This window comes from Pleurodeles waltl, chromosome 3_2 (genome assembly GCF_031143425.1).
Source record: "Pleurodeles waltl isolate 20211129_DDA chromosome 3_2, aPleWal1.hap1.20221129, whole genome shotgun sequence".
In the NCBI taxonomy this organism is placed as follows: Eukaryota; Metazoa; Chordata; class Amphibia; order Caudata; family Salamandridae; genus Pleurodeles; species Pleurodeles waltl.
The window spans coordinates 189,059,638-189,079,407 of NC_090441.1; the positions used below are offsets into that span (position 1 = coordinate 189,059,638).

Genomic DNA, 19,770 nt, shown 5'->3' on the forward strand with positions numbered 1-19,770 from the left:
AGCAAGGCTGCCATGTCTCATTCAGGAGGCCGTGTGCAGGCAGGTGCTACTGAGTCACACCTGAGGGAGCTGAGGCCTTTTGGCCACTGCTGTTTCGGAGTCTGTTGTACTATGGTTGTGCAAACTGGGCCAAGAACAGCCCTTTCTGCACCCGACTCTCAGTAGCAGCGAGACGTCACAGGCTTCTCAGGGAGGCTCGTGTGGAAGTACTCGGGCATCAATATCACCCCCCCAGCAGCCCAACCTGATGAGTGTCCAGCCCACTGTTTCTCTTTGTTGAAAAGACAAGTACTTTATTAAAACGAAAACAGACCTCCACTACACACTTAATATTACACGCATACCCGATTCACATGTGTGAGTTTTTGTGCTTTTAGTAGCCTCTGTTGGCTAACCCACTACCCCTCAAGGTGTACCTTCTAGGCCCCTCTGTAGAAAATCTGCCTTTTCTGCAAGGTCATAGCAGATTTTTTTTTACCTTTGCTGACTTTAGAAAACTGTGCACTTAAGCCCTGCTAACCAGCAGTGAAGTGTGTGAGCTTCCCCTCTAAACATGGTTGAACTGGCCTAATCCTAACTGGTAAATTTCACTTCCCTGAAAGTCCCTAGCACAGGGTGTAAAAAGTGCACCCTGAGCATGGAAGTTAACTGTCACCTCTGGACTGTACCACCTACTGTGCCATCCAGCAGCGTGACAAAGAAAATATGGTTTCAGGCCTACCGCTGTAGACTGACTGCTGCAGTTTAAATCTGCAGTACGATCTGTTAAAATAACCCTTTCTGATAGGTAAAAACAAACCTTTTAAATGTTAGTAAGTCACCCCCATGGTGTGTGGTGTGGGTGTAAGGTAGGATGTATGGTATTTAAAAATGGAAAATGTAGAAAAATAATATTACCATGTTCCTACAGTGACAAGACCCTAAATGCTATTTTCACTCTGTCAGACTGAGCTGTCCTATGTAGAAAACCAGAGTACATCTTAAAATACTAATACCGTATCTCGGAAAAAAACAACCAGCGCAATTGATTCACAAACATCAACTGATAATAAAAAATAAGAATAAAAGCATGACAGCAATAATGACCACCAATAACTTTGATCATTTTGCCTTACATAAAATGCATTTGGCTAAAATACAGTGCAAATTTTAGGCTAAACCCTCCTTAGGTCCCTGCAACAGTACACAGATTTTACTGAACTGCAGAAATATCAAAAGAATATGGGCAAAACATTAAAATGGCTGCAAGCACCGAAGAGCTTTTAATTAAATAGTAAATACCCCAGCCCAAGAAAAAAAAACAGACGTGTTACATAGTTATAAACTCGTAGCCAGAGATCATGAGTGCATGTTAACAGGCATGAATCAATCCATTGTTACAAAAATATCCACACATCTGTTTAGCGCCTGCATAGGATTCCTTAATTCTACCCTTGAAAACATAGATTACACCATTTGATTTACAAATAAACATCAACAGGCTCCAACTCCGCCCACGTTCCACAAAACCTTGAAACTGCTCACACTCTTTAGGGTCTAGCGTGCAAAGCGCTCCTTCCCTGATGTAATCCCTCTATGGGCTTTTAACCATGCTCATGTCACGCCCATCAGTTTGGTTGGTTTGTGGGCTTGCCTTTTAAAATTCACTTGATTTCATTAGTGAAAGGCATACCTTTTTCAGTGTTTAGCCCTCCTCGTGCGAACCGGCCAACTACTGAATACATACAAGGCTTGATGTTTTCTGTATGGTTTCTGGACTACTTTTTATTTTTATTTTGTAGGCAGTGCGATCTTGCTGGGCAGTAATCGAGCACTTTGCATGACATCGACCCTGTTACATGGATAATTGCACTTTTGCCAGTTACATGGATAATTGGATTTTTGCTGATACGTTTCACTGCAAGCGAACTTCTGTTTCCTTTTGTGTGTCTGCTTCGCACTCATGCCAGCCGTCGGCTCGCTTATGTGAAACTCTTTTCCTTTTCAGTTTATGTGGCAAGAAAAGTCCGGTTAGGAGTTTAAAACGCTAATAGGTCTAACTCGAGCAAACGCGAGACCCACTGCATTGCAAATTCTTGTTTTGCATATGCTTCTTCGAATACTTTAGTTGTATACATCTTCTCACGCCACATAAAAATAGTAGGAACATTTGAGGCTTTAGAAGTGTACTCCTATGGGTGGGACTTAAAAGACTACGTGACAGATATCTTGTCCGTTATATTACGATCCCCATAGGACATAATGGGTGTCCATCATGTTTGTGACACAGTATTCCTCTCAGCCAAGATGTAAATCAGGCCCTAGGTCAGACTAACATTATTTTTTGCTGTCTATTCCTCTCACTTCACAGTACAGCAAACCAACTCGCTCCCTTTCAACCTGGGGCACCTGCCACCTCAAGGTCACCATTAACCTTTCAGGGACAGTTGTTTTTTAACAGAAATTAGAGGAACTATTTTGGTCAAAATAAAAAGATGCTGCTCCCAAGAGATCCTTTCTACTGCAAGCTGGGAATTGCATCCGTTTGTAGCTTGGAACCGGTTGGTGTCTAGAGATGACATAGGTAACACTGGAGCTCCACATCTATTGGTAGGATGGATCGAACACCATCATCCACGAGGAGATGTTTCCTGAGAAGGTCTCCGCCTTTCTTGCTGACGGAAGCTCGGGTGGTTCCCACTGTTGGGAGGCGGACTTGTTGCAATTAGTCTCCACCTTCTAAAGGTCTGCTTTTTAGCACATCAGGGTGATTTTATTTGGTTTAGCCTAGGCATGCTGGATCCTGCTTGTATCTGTATCGCCCTTTCTACTCCCTCTCCTGGTTTGCTTGCTCTTCCAGTTACCGGTGGTTGTGCCATGGAAGGTTTGTTGCACCTTGGGAATGATGCAGAAAGTGGGTGAGACGCTCACTCAGAAGATGCGATAAAAGACTGTGAGGGGGAACACCGCCTGATGCACATTATATTAAGGGTGCAAGTACTGCTCACCTAGAGGAGACTCTAGTGCAGTAGCTGGGTTTAAAGCTAGGTAACAGTCAGTCGTGCATGAATTGTGCTGGGATGACAAACTACAAAGTCAAGCATAATTTTACAATTACTGCGGCACATTGAAAGAAGGCGGTGGGGGACAGCAGCTAGATGACCCAGTGTCACAGGCAGTGCCGAAGAGTTTTACTTCCATCTTTTCTCGCTTCCTCGCTTTAATCACATGCATTCCTTCCTTTCTCTCTTTAATCACAGAGAGTAGCAGACCAGCCCTTGATTCACCAGTTTACCCTTCCTTTAAGGTTGAAAATACAGGAAAACACACATTCAAAGCTACAGTGTAGTGTGCTGCATAAACTTTTAATAGAGAATTTAGAGGAGATTTTAACTGGGCTATGGAATAGGATCCCAGAGAACACAGTTAAAGAAATCCCTCTTTTCTACAGGGCGGTGGTGAATGCAGTAGAGACTCCACCACTTCTTTGCTGCTGTTGCTGTGACTATGATCGCTGGCCTGCTACAGTTTACACAACTAGTGACTTTTTGTAGAAATCACACCATGAAATTAAATGTCTCTTGGTTTTAAAATAGTTCTTTTCACTATCTAGTGCATTAGTACCCACTTGACTGCCACTGAAACACACTCTCTCTTCCTTACAAGCATCCTTCATACATGTGTTAAACCTAACGAAGGCTGCGGGGCACAGGTACGAACAGTACAGGTGAACAGGCTGAGAGTAGAAACACCCTGCCACCCACCCACGTCACGTGGGTACCACTATCAACAACCACCGTCACGGGTGGGACACAGACACCTGAGACTTTAGAACAGGAAAGTGGGAGATTAAAAAACGGAGGGAATAGATGTTCCCTCTTATTTCTATTGGACCAGAGGCAATTTCAGACTAGAAGCAGCAAAAGTATAATAAAGTGGCTTCAAGAATCGGGAGATTCCCGCCTGAATAGGTTGTACTGGCATGTACGGGCACTTTCTCCGCCACCCCGATACCAAAACCTAGCTCTGGTGTTTTAAAGACATTAAATGAATAGACCCAGGGGAACGGCTCGTTGTCAGCCGCACTAGGGGGGCGCTGGCTGTCTAGGGTGGCACAGGCCCTCCGGCCCGGACTCGGACTGCAGGATTGTACGGGGCCCTGGGGAGAGGTAACGCAGCAATCAAGAGACGCCATCATCGGAGTGAGATGTATCCAATGAATGAGATACCAGGCTGCTGCACGGCAGAGGGGCTTTAGCATCAGTCAGAGGATGGGGGTCTGAAGCTGTCAGAGGTCACACGGGCTGCATAGACCTGAGATTTAAAGCTTCTCTGGGAGTCGTGACTCAGCAGTCTGTGGCCCGGAGGCTCCTCTCCCCGAGTCATCGCCAGTCCGGCGGCAACAGTGACTCAGCAGAAACGGAGGCTGAGTCACGGCAGGAAGTGAGTACGGCGTGCAAGGGAAAGAGCGTCCTCCGTAGGCGCCGAGGAGCGCATGCGCAGAGAGAGAGAGAGAGAGAGAGATGAGCGCGCGGGCAGCGGCGGCCCTGCCGGACTCTCCTAGTCATCCCAGCACGTGTACGGGTGTGGAGGGCACGAGCCCTAATGAAAAAACAGGGGGTGGCATGTGAAGAAGGGGCTAAGTGTCACATGGGCTTTACAGTGATGTTGTGATGTCATTAGAGGTGATGTCTGGCCCTTATAATAATTCTCACTTTCTGTGAGCAGACCTATTTTACAAAAAAATAAAAAAAGCAACAAACTGACAAAATTGCAAACAAATGTGAAAATTATATTTTTTTGGCTTTACTTTTTGTACAGAAGTGTATTTTTCCACACATCAATTCGTAACTGACCTCAGAATGTCTGCAAGTGGCAATATTTTTAAACAGACATGTAGAACTTTGAAATTACATGTTTAAACTGCTCAGAGATTGTGTGTTGTCTGAGAGGACGCTTTACTCGGAGACTGTGTGTTGTCTCAGCATACATTTGTGAACTAATACTGTCTAATCGCTGTGCTGTGTCAGGGTAGGTTTGCAAAGAAGCACTACCCAGAGACTGTTATCTTAGGATAGGTTTGCAAAGAAGCACTGCACACAGACCTCTAACTCAGGGTAGGTTTGTAAGGGATGTTGTTGTTACTACCAACCCAGAACTAATTTCTAGCTGGAAGAGCAGTCAACCATGGCCAAGCAAAGGGAAGTTGAAAAACGCTCACTTAGTATTAACACCAGGTGTGTCACTGAACTAAATGTTACTCTACCACTGCGTAAACTGGTGTTACGTTACATGGATAGGAAGCACTAGGCTACCCTTTCTGGTGCTAGTATGTGATATATAAAACTGCAAATAAGTGCCTGGATTCCACTGTTGTCTAATTAGTACCAGATTTCTGACACCAGCCGGCATGGATCACTGTGACATTAGTGTCAACAGCTGGGACCTGATTGCAACCATGAAACCTTGGCTAGATGTGGTCTCAGACCCGCTCCCACAGGTCCCTCCGGTGGTTCCATTGTTGTGGTCTCTATGGAAGCACAGGAGGAGGGGAGGCTTTTCCTGATAAAACAGGTTTTGCAGCAATTCACCCTCCACCATGCCTCATTCATAGTGGATTGGAAGTCTGGTGATACGGAGTGGTTTTGTTTCAAGGTTTAGACCAGTGGTTCCCAACCTATGGTCCGAGGACCCCTGAGAGTCTGCGTAGTCTCCTCAGGGGGTCTGCGACTGCTTGGAAAATTAAATAATTTTCACAGATTAGGTCCCCAGTTTTAAGTAATGACTCAGTGGGGGAGTCCCCAGTTTCCAATAATGTTTCAGTGGGGATCCCCAGGTTCCAGTAACAATTAAGCGGGGGTCCACAGAAGTCAAAAGGTTGGGAACCACTGGTTTAGACACTATTGCTGAAGGGCTCAAATCAATTTATTCAGAACTCCTACGCCAGGTACTTATGAGGACCAAACACCCCAGGATCACCACTGTATTAAAATACTTAATCCAGGGTTCACCGATCCTAGCTGAAGCCAGCCCAAGAGTTTGTGCACAATCATTCAAGGGCTGGATTAATAAATTGCCAAGCCACAGACAACCTCTTATCAAGTAACTTTGTATCACTGAAGGCAATTACTCAGCACGTTGAATGCGCAGCCATCGAGGCACTAATTTCTGATTTAGCTGCTGCTGGACAGCTCAAAAGTACATTATACTAAAGATCTGTGTGTAGCAGAGGACTGACCTACCCAGATGTTATTTGGAACTGCTGTAAAGTTCTCTTCTCCGACTACCTATAAAATGAAACACACAAGAGCAGTGGGTAGTGACTGACACTATCTTTGGTAGTAACCAAGGCAAGACTTACAATCTGTCAGAGCTAGGGACCATAAAACTAAAACATAAACAATGAAGAAGCCACTGAAAGAGGAGAAGGAATTTATGAATACAGCAACTGTACAGTTTTAAAATGTGTTCAAGAACTGGGATAAAATAGCCGAAAAGTCATCAAATGAAACATGTAAGATTTAAAAATCTACAGAGGAACCAAATCCAGCCTCTGAATCTTTATTTTGAAAAGTTCAATGAGGACCACATTTTTTTCAGGATTTTGTTTTCTTCAACATGCCTAATATTTATGACAATGTAATACCATTAGTACTATCGAGATCAAATAGCCCCTCGGTACACACAAAACGTAATCATAAGCGTGGTAAGTGTGGTACCAACAATCCAGAAAAAATACACTTCCCAGTTCATGGATGTGACAGGAGAATGCACCAGCTCGATACTAACATTGACCAACTGATTTGCAGACCCCTGACATTTAATACATATTCATGGACATTCTCAGAAACTCCTACAATTATTAATTTAATTCATTTCTCCCAGAGAAGTGGGTCCTTCCCACGCTAAAGACGACAAGCCTGGGTAACACATCTAGTCGGGGAGCCATTCCTGTAATCCCTCAAACATGGGTGCCCATCGGAGGTCAAGCTCAGAGGTCGCGGTGCACCAAACCTTCAGGAGCAACACAACTATGCCATTGAGTTCTGTTTAGGTTAACATTGTGTGAATATGTCTTATGTGGAACCTGTAAAAATCTAGCATGGATCTTCCTGGTTCTACGTTGGTGATCCCTACTCTAGAACGCAGCCACTATCACTGAACACAATGTCTCCATCCTTCTGAAAATACAAGGGAAAGTTGCTACTATTTAGCTTCCAAAATACCTGGGAACCTACCTGGATGGTGGGAATGAGGATTAAGATCCAGTGGAGACGCAGCAACTGCTTAATTGTATTTTTAGTTGACCGCTTAACTTTTTCGGTCTTGGCTTCGCCGCAACGCAGATGCTAACTGGGTTGGTGGCAGAATTCAGTGCCCACAACCAAACTCTCATACCTAGATTTAGGGAATGTGGCATTGATAAAAAGTTGGAACCAGGTTCAAAAGCTTCCTTTGTTAAGTGTAGCGCGAGGACTGCCTTTCAGAACCTGCAACAAGCACATTGATGGGTTTGGTACATTTCTGCCATCGAATCTTAAACCTTGTTAAAAATGGGATCAAGTTTCATAATTTCGTAGAGTAAACAGAAATCATATTTACCTTTGAAAGATTTCAGGCATTGCCAACACTTTTTGCACAATGTTTAATCTTTTATGCATTATCTGGTTGAGCTGCACAGAAGGAAAAACACCAATAGGCCTGATTACGACCTTGGGGGAGGGGATACTCCATCACAAACATGACGGATATCCAGTCCGCCCTATCACGACCCCATTATATCCTATGGAACTTGTAAGACGGCAGCAGGTTATCCATCACGTTTGTGACCGAGTATCCCATCCGCCAAGTCGTAATTAGGCCCACAGTCTCTACCTTCGTATTTTTTACACATAAATCCCAATTGCTGCCAATTAAACAACAAGTTAGTGGTGATATTATCCACCTAACACTACCCATGTAGAAGAAGATTAAGAAAGTGATATCTTGTTTGAAGTAGCATCTGAAATTGCTGCAGAGTTACTATCTCTTCCTCCCGGACACATCAAGAGCCTTTATTATAAGAACAGTCAGCAGTTTGAGTGCCGATTATTGCAATCCTTGGGGCACTCTATAATATGGTGGCCCATGATGTCACTGACACACCCACAGGAAGTCCTATCTGCCTGCTGGTTGGGCTAGGATTAGTTCAAGGCATTGACATTTTCTAAGCAGAATCTTTGCAGAACAAACAGAAGAACATAAGAGGAGCATAAGCAGGATTTGTAACGGAGGGTGCTCACGCCGCTTTAGCGGAAGAAACCTCCCACCGGTACCAAGTGATGCAGAAGCATGAGACGGAGGTACATCTCTTGTACTCTACACGTCTAGGTCATGGAATGGTCTCCCACAATCTATCCCATCATTTAGGAACACGATTACGACTTCTTTGTTTCCAGTCCTTTCACCATTTTACACATTGCTGGGCTCCCCTGTAGGGCTCTCTGCTGCCGACATCATGCCACCACACTCCTGATGCTAATCCTCACATCTGTTCCAGTCCCACAACTGGGCTCCACTCTGCCGGTCTTGCACCACTTCTGTAAAGCTTCCATGGGCCCTTTCTTGTATGTCTCATCCTAATGGTACCAATCCAAAATAGCGACCCACTGAAAGACACCGCCAATTGAATTGTCTCTTCCTTGTATCTATGTGCACCCAAGGCTAATCCCTTGTTTCCTTCTGTCTCTCTTTGTTTGTCCCTCACTATTCCTCTCTGTTGTTCCTTGCGAGTCCTCTTTCCGCTGCCTTTCCAGCCACTTTCATTCTTTTTACTCAACACCACCAGCCTCTCTAAGCCCCTTTTAAGAGTTGTCTCACTCGCTTGCTTTTTCAGTCTTCAAAAAGCCACTTCTCTCCTATTGTCTTTATCAGCCACCAACACAACCCAGTGATAACTGCCTGTACCTTACGTGCCATTATTCTACACCAATGTAACCCTACAGAACTTGCACAAGTGTACCGGATCTCTGGGAAATGCTGTTCCTCAGTATGCTTCATGGTGGTCATTGTGCTACAGAAAGTAAAGGCCTTTCTATGTTTTGTTCTGAAGAAAAAAAGTTAGGAAATCAATAGAAACCGCACCTGAACTTTCCGCAGACTGTCAATGTCAAACGACACAGGCCTCGAAAAATCATTAAAACGTTACTAGACCTTCATGTCGAGTAGCTTGAATAATCTACTCGACCTAACTGTAATGTACTTGACCCCGAAACAGGTCTCAAATTGTGTGGTCCTAGGCAAATAATGTATTTTACAGTCCCCTTTTTATTCATTCTCACATATGAGTGCACCTTCAAATATGTGAGTTCAGCATTTATGCTGTTAAAAAAAAAAACTCTTTTGTTTGATTAAATACACTAAACATTTGCTCCATGTATAATAAATGTAGCCCACATATCGGGTACACATGATCCATGCATGGTTTGCCTCTTAGTTTACTAATAGCTTTGCCATCAGGGCAGGAGTGTTTCTCAGTTTATGTTTAAACACTCACTTTTAATAAATATATTAATAAAGCCTAATGTGGTAGCGCACGGTCATTTACAGACAGTAACTTTCCAAGAAATGTCCAAAAACCTTCCCACTACCTTGCAGCTTTACTGATAAAACTATATAGTGTATTAACAATAATCTGTGAAAATTGGGTTTCAGAAAACATTTATCATTTGCACAGCACCAAGTAAAGTGTTCTGACTTTTTTTTCATCCTATTAAAATATTTGTTTCATCACACAGAAGTACAAAAAGTGGTCTTTCACAGCTACTGAAATATATTTTGAAAGGTTTGTGACTTAGTTATATAAATGTTGTGTGTTAGGAGAAAGCTGATACCAAAGGCCTTTCCTTTCACATAGGTCAGACAGTTCACCTTACAAGATCCTGGAACTCTGCAGTCACCAGGAAAAGTATTTGCATTGCAAGAAGACAAACTGACATTGACCTCTGCCTCTGAACACAGAGCAAATGTGACAAGAATAGGATTTAAAGGCATCTTAATTGCTAATTCAGTTTCTGACTGAACACCCAGTACATACACATGCTATTGACTTCAAAATGTATCCAACATCATCACGGCAGTAGTGGCGCATTAACAAGTCAGTTACTACAACGGCGCCTACAAAAACCTCAAGCAAAACAGTGTGCAAGCTCGAAAAAGCACAAAACTGTTTGACCTCTTCATTCTTGGCACAACATGTGATCTCATCTAGGCTCACCGACAGAACTCCACCTGCTATCAGATACTCAGAGGGCCACATATGTAGCTAGAACTCTGCCTTTTCCATAGGATCTTGCCTCGGCTGATGAAGCACCTCCCCACACCTCATTCCATCTGACCAGGTACCTTCAGTCAGCACCCAGAGCAATCTCTCACCGTCCTCCCACCCCTAAGATTCGAAGAGCCTGCACATCCAGACTTCCACATTCGGTACTGGCAACCTCCCCGTCACCCTCTTCAGGAAGACCTTTGAAGATATTGCGACAATGACCTGAAGATCCACTTCTTCTGCCAAGTATACCTACAGACTCAGAATAAGTCTTCTGTTTATTGTTTCTTTTTTCCCTTCTCCAACCCTGCCCCACAAGCACTCTCTGTTGGAATCCCCATCAACAGGTTGCAGTGATGCTATGCAAACACAGAGCCTAGTTCATAGCTTGACGGCAACAGACATCTACCAAAAGTGGCCTAAGTCACAACCGCCCACCTCTGAGTCCCTCCCTCACCCAACCCACACTGTAAGGGCGTGGTGCGCAGCCTAAATGTAGGTGGGGTAGGCGGTAGCCACCCCACTGTTAACACCAATGTGTGGTTGTGACACCACAAGAAATGGGATCATGGTCTGGCATCAACTCACCCAGTTTAGGCAGGTCAATCCGCCAGTGGTGCCCCTTATATGTAAAACCACCATGTAAATCTGGCCGACCCTCCACAGAACTGCGTGAAATGTATCCCAGATATTCTGAGAGAACATTACCAGCAGGAGACGGTTATACACCGCCATTATTGGGATGTATTTACGGTATGCACATCAAGCGGCAGCAATTCAACCAGGTGCTGATACCTCATGTACAGGCGGTCCATGAGTTTCTCTCGCCCACGAGTCACAAATGGGAAACTGGGCCCGATTCCATGGCCAGCAATCGTATATGTCACCGACTGTCTTCCATCGCAGCACGGCTTTAAGGTTCCCATTACAGCACAGCTCTAAGATTTAGCTACCTAACTTTTAATCCGTACAGTGTATATTTTTCAGACCTGAACCGTTGTGCTTACAAAAGTAATGTCCTTTTTCAGACCTCATGGTACCACATAAAGCGCTTTGTTGTCTCAAAGGCTCTGGTTTGGATACATATAAAATAAACAGATAATCAATACTTCTTTAAGCATAAGATAGTAGCTACCCTCCATCAACACAGCGCCCTACGTGAGTGGTTTCTTCGCAATCTGTCCGATGGTTTGTTTTCATGTATTCCCTCATCTCATCGCCCCAAAGCACCTTACAAATAACATACCACAGGTAATAATGGATGCTAAGAACGGTGCCAAGGTGGCTTTCTGACTTACCTTTTGAGGCGCATCCTCCAGGCCCCACCACCATAGGGGGCTGCTCCAGGAGACAAAGACCAAGTTCTCTCCAGCAAAGGCCAGTGCCCAGAAGACCAGTAGAACCATCCCATGACCACGTGTCCGGTCTTGTGCCAGCACCCTCGTGCGCTCAAGGTGCAGCAGGTGGAGGGTGAAGATCCAGCCGGCCATGGTCAGTAAGGTGTAGGTCAACATGTAGCCGTAGAGCACCCCGACACCAGCGACCTGCCAGACCAGGCCACCCAGGGGCAGGACGAGGAGAACAACTGTGATCAGCAGCTGCAGCTGATAGAGCCGAGAGCGGGGTATGTACTTAGGCTCCATAAGGCGCCCATAGCGGGTGTAGCAGGCGGATTGCAGAGCCCCCAGTAGGACGCAGAAGCTGAGCAGGACAGACGGCACAAGGGTGGAGAAGAAGCAAGGGGCGAAGCCCTGCTGGATCCAGGCTGTAGAGATAGAGGCATTGTTCTCACAGTAACTGCCAAGCATCACCATTGCGAGCCCGGGACAAGACCTGGGGAGAAAACACAAGGAAGAGAAGCTTGAACAACACAGAGGGCACAAAACATGCAGACCATGGGGACATCCAATGATAGAGGGTAAAATTTACAGCTGGCACAAAAGCAAAATCAGGAAACAGAAGCTAAAACTTGAAAAAGCACATCACAGAGACATCTGACGACAGACAGTAAATTTCACAATGCAGAGAGGTCAATAATAACTTAAGCAAGAGGTATCACTAAGTTATCCGATGACAGCGGACAGACTAGTGGAAGGGAACAAAAATAGAGAACTGGCACAGGAGCATCATGAAGACATGTAATGAGACAGCAACCTACAACTGGTACAATATCACCATGAATACATCACATTTCAGAGAGCAAGATAGCATCTGAGCATCAAGAGATGTCTGAAGACCCACAGGGCACGACACAAAAATGTACAACTGGCACAAGAGATGCATGAATGCATCTAATGACAGGGTACAATAATTAATTGTAAATTAGGTAGCTGTGCACTACTAAAATACTGTACTCTAGACCTGGTTGATAATTACTTGGGAGATTCATAGCTAGTACCTGGACACAGCTTGTCAGAACAAAGAGTTAAGCCAAAAAGGAGTCTACTGGAAGCAACTGAGAAAGTTCCATCTCCCCAAGAAAAGGAGCAACTGAGATCATTTTTGGGACTTATTGAGTATTATTCTAAGTTCATAAAGAACTTTGCTGATAAAACTGAAAACATAAGGAAGCTTTTACGCAAAGGTAAAAAATTCCCAAGGGAAGAAGAACAGGAGACTGCGTTCCAGAACATAAAAAAATAAATGTGTGAGGCAAAGGTATTAGTGCTGTTCAGTGTCGATGCAAGGACTATTGTTACTGTGGATGCAAGTGCAATTGGTTTGGGAGCTGTTTTGTCACAAGTTCATGACAAAAAGGAAGAGACAGTAGCATTTGCCTCACGTTCGCTAACTAAGTTGGAACTAAATTACTCAGTAATTGAGAGAGAGAGACACTGGCTGCTTCATGGGGCCTTGAATATTTCAGAACTTATATTTGGGGATGGAAAATAATACTTCGTACTGACCATAAACCATTGTTGGGGGCGTTGTCACCAGGGGGAGCTAGCAAAGTATCACCACGACTAGCCAGATTGGCAGCGAGGTTACAAGAACACCAATTTATGACTGAATACATTCCGGGATGGCGTAATATCCAGGCAGATTATCTATCTTGTTTGCCTCTGAATTGGCAGTAGGTAGATGAACAATGTGTAAGAAAATATGAAAATGAAGGAGCAGTGGTGAGTATTGAGGATGTAATAGAATGTGCCCAAGGTGTAGTATCACATGAGGAGTGTGATGTGAAGAAATGGAGAATGATAACACAATGAAGGGAGTAGTTAAAATGATAAGGGAAGGAGAGAGGAGAGAAAGTACACTGAATGTTCAGGTTCGAGCATACGTAAAAGTTCTGGGGGAATTGTCTCTTGTTTCAAAAGACATTGTGGTGAGGGGTGATAGATTTGTTCCCCCAGTGGGCGTTAGATACAAACTATTCAAGTTGGCCCAAAAGGGTCATTTAGGCCAAACGTTAACTAAAAGAAGATTGAAGGAAAAATTTTGGTGGCCAGGAGTCGATAGTGATGTGAAGAACTGGGTTGAAAGGTGTGTTGATTGTAAGGAGAGTGAAAAAAGGTTGAAGGTGGGAAAACAGAACATACTGGGAACGATACCAGAGCCTGGTATGGCGTGGCATACTTTATACATGGATTTTATTGGGCCATTGAGTGGAGATGTATGGGACATGAGATACGTGTTAATAATGGTTGATGTTCATTCGAAGTGGTTAGTAGTGAAGTTCACGAAGGAGGTCACCACCAGAAGCACCATTAGGGTAAAGGAAGAAATATATAATAAGGAGGGATGTCTGGAGAAACTTATCACAGACGATGGGACACAATTGCTGCCCAATGAAATGGAAGAATTTCCTAAACAATGTGGGATTTGCCATACCCGTACTGCATTGTACAATCCACAGGCTAATGGTATTGTTGAGAGGTGTAATCGTATGGTGAAAGGAGTTATCCAAATGGCGTTAAGAGGTGGCAAAAATGTACGTACTATGGCAAGTGATTTGGTATGTGCTTATCGTGCTACTATGAACAGTGCGACAGGCAGAATACCGTTTGAGAAAATGAGAGGTAGAAGGGCAAGCACAAAAATTAACCCACCTTGGATGTCATCAGTATTAGAAGGAGGAAGTTTAGTTAAATGGAGGGTAGGAACACCGGTTTTGAATTGGGAGAGGAACATAAAGAGGGGAGATTTGGTGAAAATAAAATCAGGATGTAGAGGAAGAGGTATTACGAAATTCCGTGGACCATACGTAGTTAAAGACGTACAAGAGTTCCATGTGGTTTTGGAAAATGGAGAACCGTGGTACAAGAGGAGAGTAGCCTTATCTAGCAGAGGCAACAAAGAGAGGGAAAGGAGAGGAAATTCTGAAGAGTACAGTAGCTTTTTACTTATGAGTGATGAAGATCTATTGTCTAGTGGAAAGGTTGGTAAAGAGGGGTGCATTCAAACACAGTCTGGTGTTCATGAGGCCCAGGCACCAAGGGTTGGTCTGGGAATTGATGCTCATAAAGCCAATGCAAAGGATACTCAAACAAGAGGTTTCGGCCCAAGAAGTCGTAAACCCCTGGAGTATTTACGTGATTATCTTATGTAAAGTCTGTTCTCTAAAATGTTCATATATATGTTATGTAACTTATATACCAAGTTATATGGATTTTTTTTTTTTGTAAAGGAGGTGGATATGTAGTGCTCGTGGAATTCTCGGCATGCGACACATACTGAGAATTCCACAATCTAGAATGCACGGTGGGGCGGCTCGAGGGCGAGATGAAGAAAACGCTAGAAATGGATGGGCGAGCCGGAGGTTGGTGAGGGAGCTTTCTTGTCTTCGTGCCAAAACCCAGGACTGAACACCGCTTCCGTGTGAACTCATTCCCAAGGATCTTAACACAGTGCTGCCCACAATGTTCCACTGGTGACCCAGGCGAGACGGTGGGCACAAGGGAAGCCCGCACGTCCCCTGTGTGACATCAGAGCAGTGAGTTACCGAATTCTGATCCAGTTATTCTCGCGATTGATTTCTATTGGGACTATAATCTGTCCTTTGCTAATGGTACCTTTTTGTGACACCCAATGCCAGGCTCTCACTATGCCTTTCAGTGGGACATACACAGAGGAACCTTATCACCCCAAAAAAAGTCCAACAACTTCCACTTAAACAGTCCCATGGAAACACACTAGCTAACAAACCAAACTGTTTTAGAAATACCACCCCCCACCCCCGAAACTTCAAGGGTCAGATTTAGAAAAGCCATATTATCCAAGGCAGAGGGCACTTCTAAGCAGTTATTCACCAGGGCAGAGCCAGAGGGAATAAGGGGGCCGAATCCACCACAGGCCCTCTGACAACTCCCGGGTGAACAACTTCCTGGGAGTGCTCCCCCCCCGCTCCCCGGGGTATCACAGTGCTTGAATCTTTAACTGGTACAACAACGCCATGAACCCATAACAAAGGGCACAATCTAATCTAAGACTTGAATATGGGCATCCGGGGATATCCACCAGCAGGGGGCGTGGCACACAGTGTACAGGTGGCACTGCAAGAGGGCATTACGTTACATGTGACACAATACACCCTAAAACTATACAAAGTGGCTTATGGAACCTGGCAATACAGAGACGTAATTTTGGGGTCGCAGTTGTGACCCCTGGCACTGCCTCTGTGACCCCTGACCTTAAAGATGGCAAAAGCCTGCCAGGAACACAGAGACAGCTCCTCTTTGTGGATGTTGTGGCTCCAGTTTCCTTGTTTTCTGACAATTTAAAATTACACTAATAATGAATAATCCTATATTATTCACTATTAGCGTAATAAAGAATAGAGCACAACCATGGTCGTCAGTGCCCTTTGCGACCCCTGGCACTGCCTCTGCGACCCCTGACCCAGGGTTGGAATAATAAGTGCCAAAAACACAGTCGTGGCTTGCACCACCAGCATCAGCCTCGATTATCCTTTGATGCTCATTTTTTATTACAATAAGAGTGATTATTAACCCATCTTTCACTGTGAATGTAATACAGACGCGAGAGCAGCAGGATCTGGAGAGGAACCTTCACTGCCATCTTAGGTAAGTAGATTAAAACCATTTTCAGTTTATGTTGTGTGAGAGCGAATATGAGTGATAGAGCGTGAGTATGTGTGAGCATGTATGTCAGTATGTGGGATAGTGTGTGTGAAAGTGAGAAAGTATTGGTGTGTGACAGTAAGAGTGAGCAAGAGAGTGCAAATGAGTGAGTCACGGTGAGACTGAGTGCAAGTATTGTGATGTCATGAGGGTTAATGTCGTGTGACATCACTTCCTGTGACACCATCAAGGTTAAAGGGGGCTTGATGTCGAGTGAGTGTGAAAGAAAGGGTCGAATGGCGTGTGATGTCACTTCCGTTTCCCCAGGCTTTTTGGAGAACTGACGTTCATGGGCAACACATGCAAACAGCACCATCTACAACTGGCAGAAGGCACAACACAGAGGACAACAGCTGCAGCACACCGAGGGCCTCACATCACACAATGGGCCATGCAGTCTGCAAGCAGAAGAAGGGAAGCGCGAGCAGGGCCGGGCACGTGCGACTGGATGAGACAAAAAACTGGGAGGAAAGAATTACACTGCAGGTGCAAAGTACATCTACAGGTAAAAAAGCGCCGTGAAGACCTCACGTACCACAGGCCACACAAAACACAGAAAGGGAACGGCAGCGCCACGACAAACAGCACAACAAAGACTCTCGCCACAGAGGAGCAACACACCAGCATCATAATTATAAGAAATATAAATTACTGGCGATAAAGCGCCATGAAGACATCCCCTCACAAGACAGCAACAAGCTGTTCACGGGGCAAATGGCCAGTAACAAAGGTCACAAAAACCCTGACACCTCTGTCTAAGCAACTCAGTCCTCACACAAGAAGCACCTTACTCTGGCCTGAGACTCAACGACAGCTCAGTCAATGCTCAAAGCCCTCAGTGCTGACCAGACCAGAGGGTCGTATACAGCTCACCCAATGCACCTCGGTCCACACCTGTGACTCCCATAGTTCAGCCAGTGCACCTCAGTCCTACCTGTGACTCTCAAAGCTCCACCAATGCACCTCAGTCCTCACCCGTTACTCTCAAAGCTCGACCTACGTACCTCAGTCCTCACCTGTGACTCTCACAGCTCCAACAATGCACCTCAGTCCTGACCTGTAACTCTCAAAGCTCTGCCAATGCACCACAGTCCTCATGTGTGACTCCCGCAACTCCACCAATGCACCTCAGTCCTCACCTGTGACTCTCACAGTTCAACCAATGCCCCTCAGTCCTCACCTGTGACTCACAGCTCGACCAATGCACCTCAGTCCTGACCTGAGACTCACACAGCTCCACCAATGCATCTTAGTCCTAACCTGTGCCTCCAACAGTTCAGGCAATGCACCTTGGTCCTCACCTGTGACTCTCATAGTTTGGCTAATGCACCTCGGTTCTCAGCTGTGACTCTCACAGCTCCAACAATGCACCGTAGTCTTCACTTGTGACTCCCACAGCTCCAATGCACTGCAGTCATCACCCGTGACTCACAGTTCAGCCAATGCACCTCAGTCTTCACCGGACTCTCACATTTCAGCCAATGCACCTCAGACCTCACCTATGACTCTCACAGCTCCCCCAGTGCACTGCAGTCCTCACCTGTGACTCACGGTTCAGCCAATGCACCTCAGTCTTCACCGGACTCTCACAGTTCAGCCAATGCACCTCAGACCTCACCTATGACTCTCACAGCTCCCCCAATGCACTGCAGTCCTCACCTGTGACTCACGGTTCAGCCAATGCACCTCAGTCTTCACCAGACTCTCACAGTTCAACCAATGCACCTCAGTCTAAACCGGATTCTCACTGTTCAGCCAATGCACCTCAGACCTCACCTATGACTCTCACAGCTCCCCCAGTGCACTGCAGTCCTCACCTGTGACTCTCATGGTTCAGCCAATGCTCTCAGTCCTCATCTGTGACTCTCAAAGCTCCACCAGTGCAGCTCAGTCCTGATCTGTGCCTCATACAGTTCAGCCACTGCACCTCAGTCCTGACCTGAGACTCTCACAGTTCAGCCACTGCACCTCAGTCCAGACCTGAGACTCTTATAGTTCATTGAGTGCGCCTTAGTCCTGACTTGTGACGCTCACACAGCTCCCTCATTGCACCTCAGTCCTGATCTGTGACTCATACAGTTCAGCCAGTGCACCTCAGTCCAGACCCAAGACTCCTAGAGCTCTGGCAGGGCGCCTCGGTCTCTGAGATCTGAGGCTCAGGACCAGTGCCCGTCAGTCCTGGTCCACGGGCCTTACGTTCTGCCAATGCACATTTTCAATGATTACTGAAGTTTCCATTTTATGCAGAACTTCGTACAGTGGCTTCGTATATTCAGAGATCTGCCCTCTCGTCCCTGCATCTGCCCCTCCCCTCAGGTTCAAAGTCTCAGCGCTACACGACCGGAGCTCGCAGCGCCGGGGGCACTAGTGACGCCTGCTGTGCCCTTGCACCACCACACCAGAGGCAGGAGGACCCCCAGACTCACCAGGGGTGCAGCAGTCAGGACACAGCACTCACAGCAGGGCTCCCACCTCTACGTGCTGTAGCACAGCCCCCCCCCCCCCCCCCCCAAGAGAGCAGTGCATGGAGGGGATCCTCCCGAGGGGTTAGGAGGGACCCCAGTCTCACCAGGGGTGCAGCAGTCAGGACACAGCACTCACAGCAGGGCTCCCACCTCTACGTGCTGTAGCACAGCCCCCCCCCCCCCCCCAAGAGAGCAGTGCATGGAGGGGATCCTCCCGAGGGGTTAGGAGGGACCCCAGTCTCACCAGGGGTGCAGCAGTCAGGACACAGCACTCATGGCAGTGCTCCCTCCCTGAACCCCCACCACTATGTGCTGTAGTACAGCCCCTCCCCCTCAGAGAGCAGTGCATGGAGGGGACCCACCCCAGGGGCAGGGGGACCCCAGACTCACCAGGGGTGCACCACACAGGACACAGCACTCACGGCAGGGCTCCCTCCCTGAATCCCCACCTCTATGCCCTGGTGTACAGCATGAGAGCAGTGCATGGAGGGGACCCACCCCAGGGGTAGGGGGACCCCAGACTCACCAGGGGCGCAGCAGTCAGGACACAGCACTCAAGGCAGGGCTCCCTCCCTGAATCCCCACCTCTATGCCCTGGTGTACAGCATGAGAGCAGTGCATGGAGGGGACCCACCCTAGGGGGACCCCCAGACTCACCAGGGGTGCACCACACAGGACACAACACTCGCGGCAGGGCTCCCCCCCCTGACACCCTAACTTTATGTGCTGTAGAACAGCATTCCCCCACCCTCCCAGAGAGCAGTGCATGGAGGGGACCCACCCCGGGGGCGGGGGGACCCCCAAACTCACCAGGGGCGCAGCAGTCAGAACACAGCACTCACAGCAGGGCTACCTCCCTGACCACCCCCACCCTCTATGTGCTCTAGTACAGAACCCCCAGAGAGCAGTGCATGGAGGGGATCCTCCCCAGGGGTAG

General features: G+C 46.4%; 1 protein-coding gene across 2 annotated transcripts in view; it reads right to left on the reverse strand.

Annotated features, from left to right (window-relative positions):
• Window positions 1-19,770, reverse strand: part of ABCB6 (ATP binding cassette subfamily B member 6 (LAN blood group)) — a 190,496-nt gene that overhangs the window by 170,363 nt on the left and 363 nt on the right. Inside the window, exons 1-2 of one of the 2 annotated variants that reach the window (XM_069227145.1) lie at window positions 18,795-18,837; window positions 11,584-12,118 (exon numbers count right to left, since the gene is read on the reverse strand). In XM_069227145.1, coding sequence (XP_069083246.1) covers window positions 11,584-12,099 — 516 coding nt within the window. In that variant the 5' untranslated portion in view covers window positions 12,100-12,118; window positions 18,795-18,837. Of the gene's footprint in view, window positions 1-11,583; window positions 12,119-18,794; window positions 18,838-19,770 lie in introns of those variants that run through there. The other variant, XM_069227144.1, reaches the window with a different exon arrangement.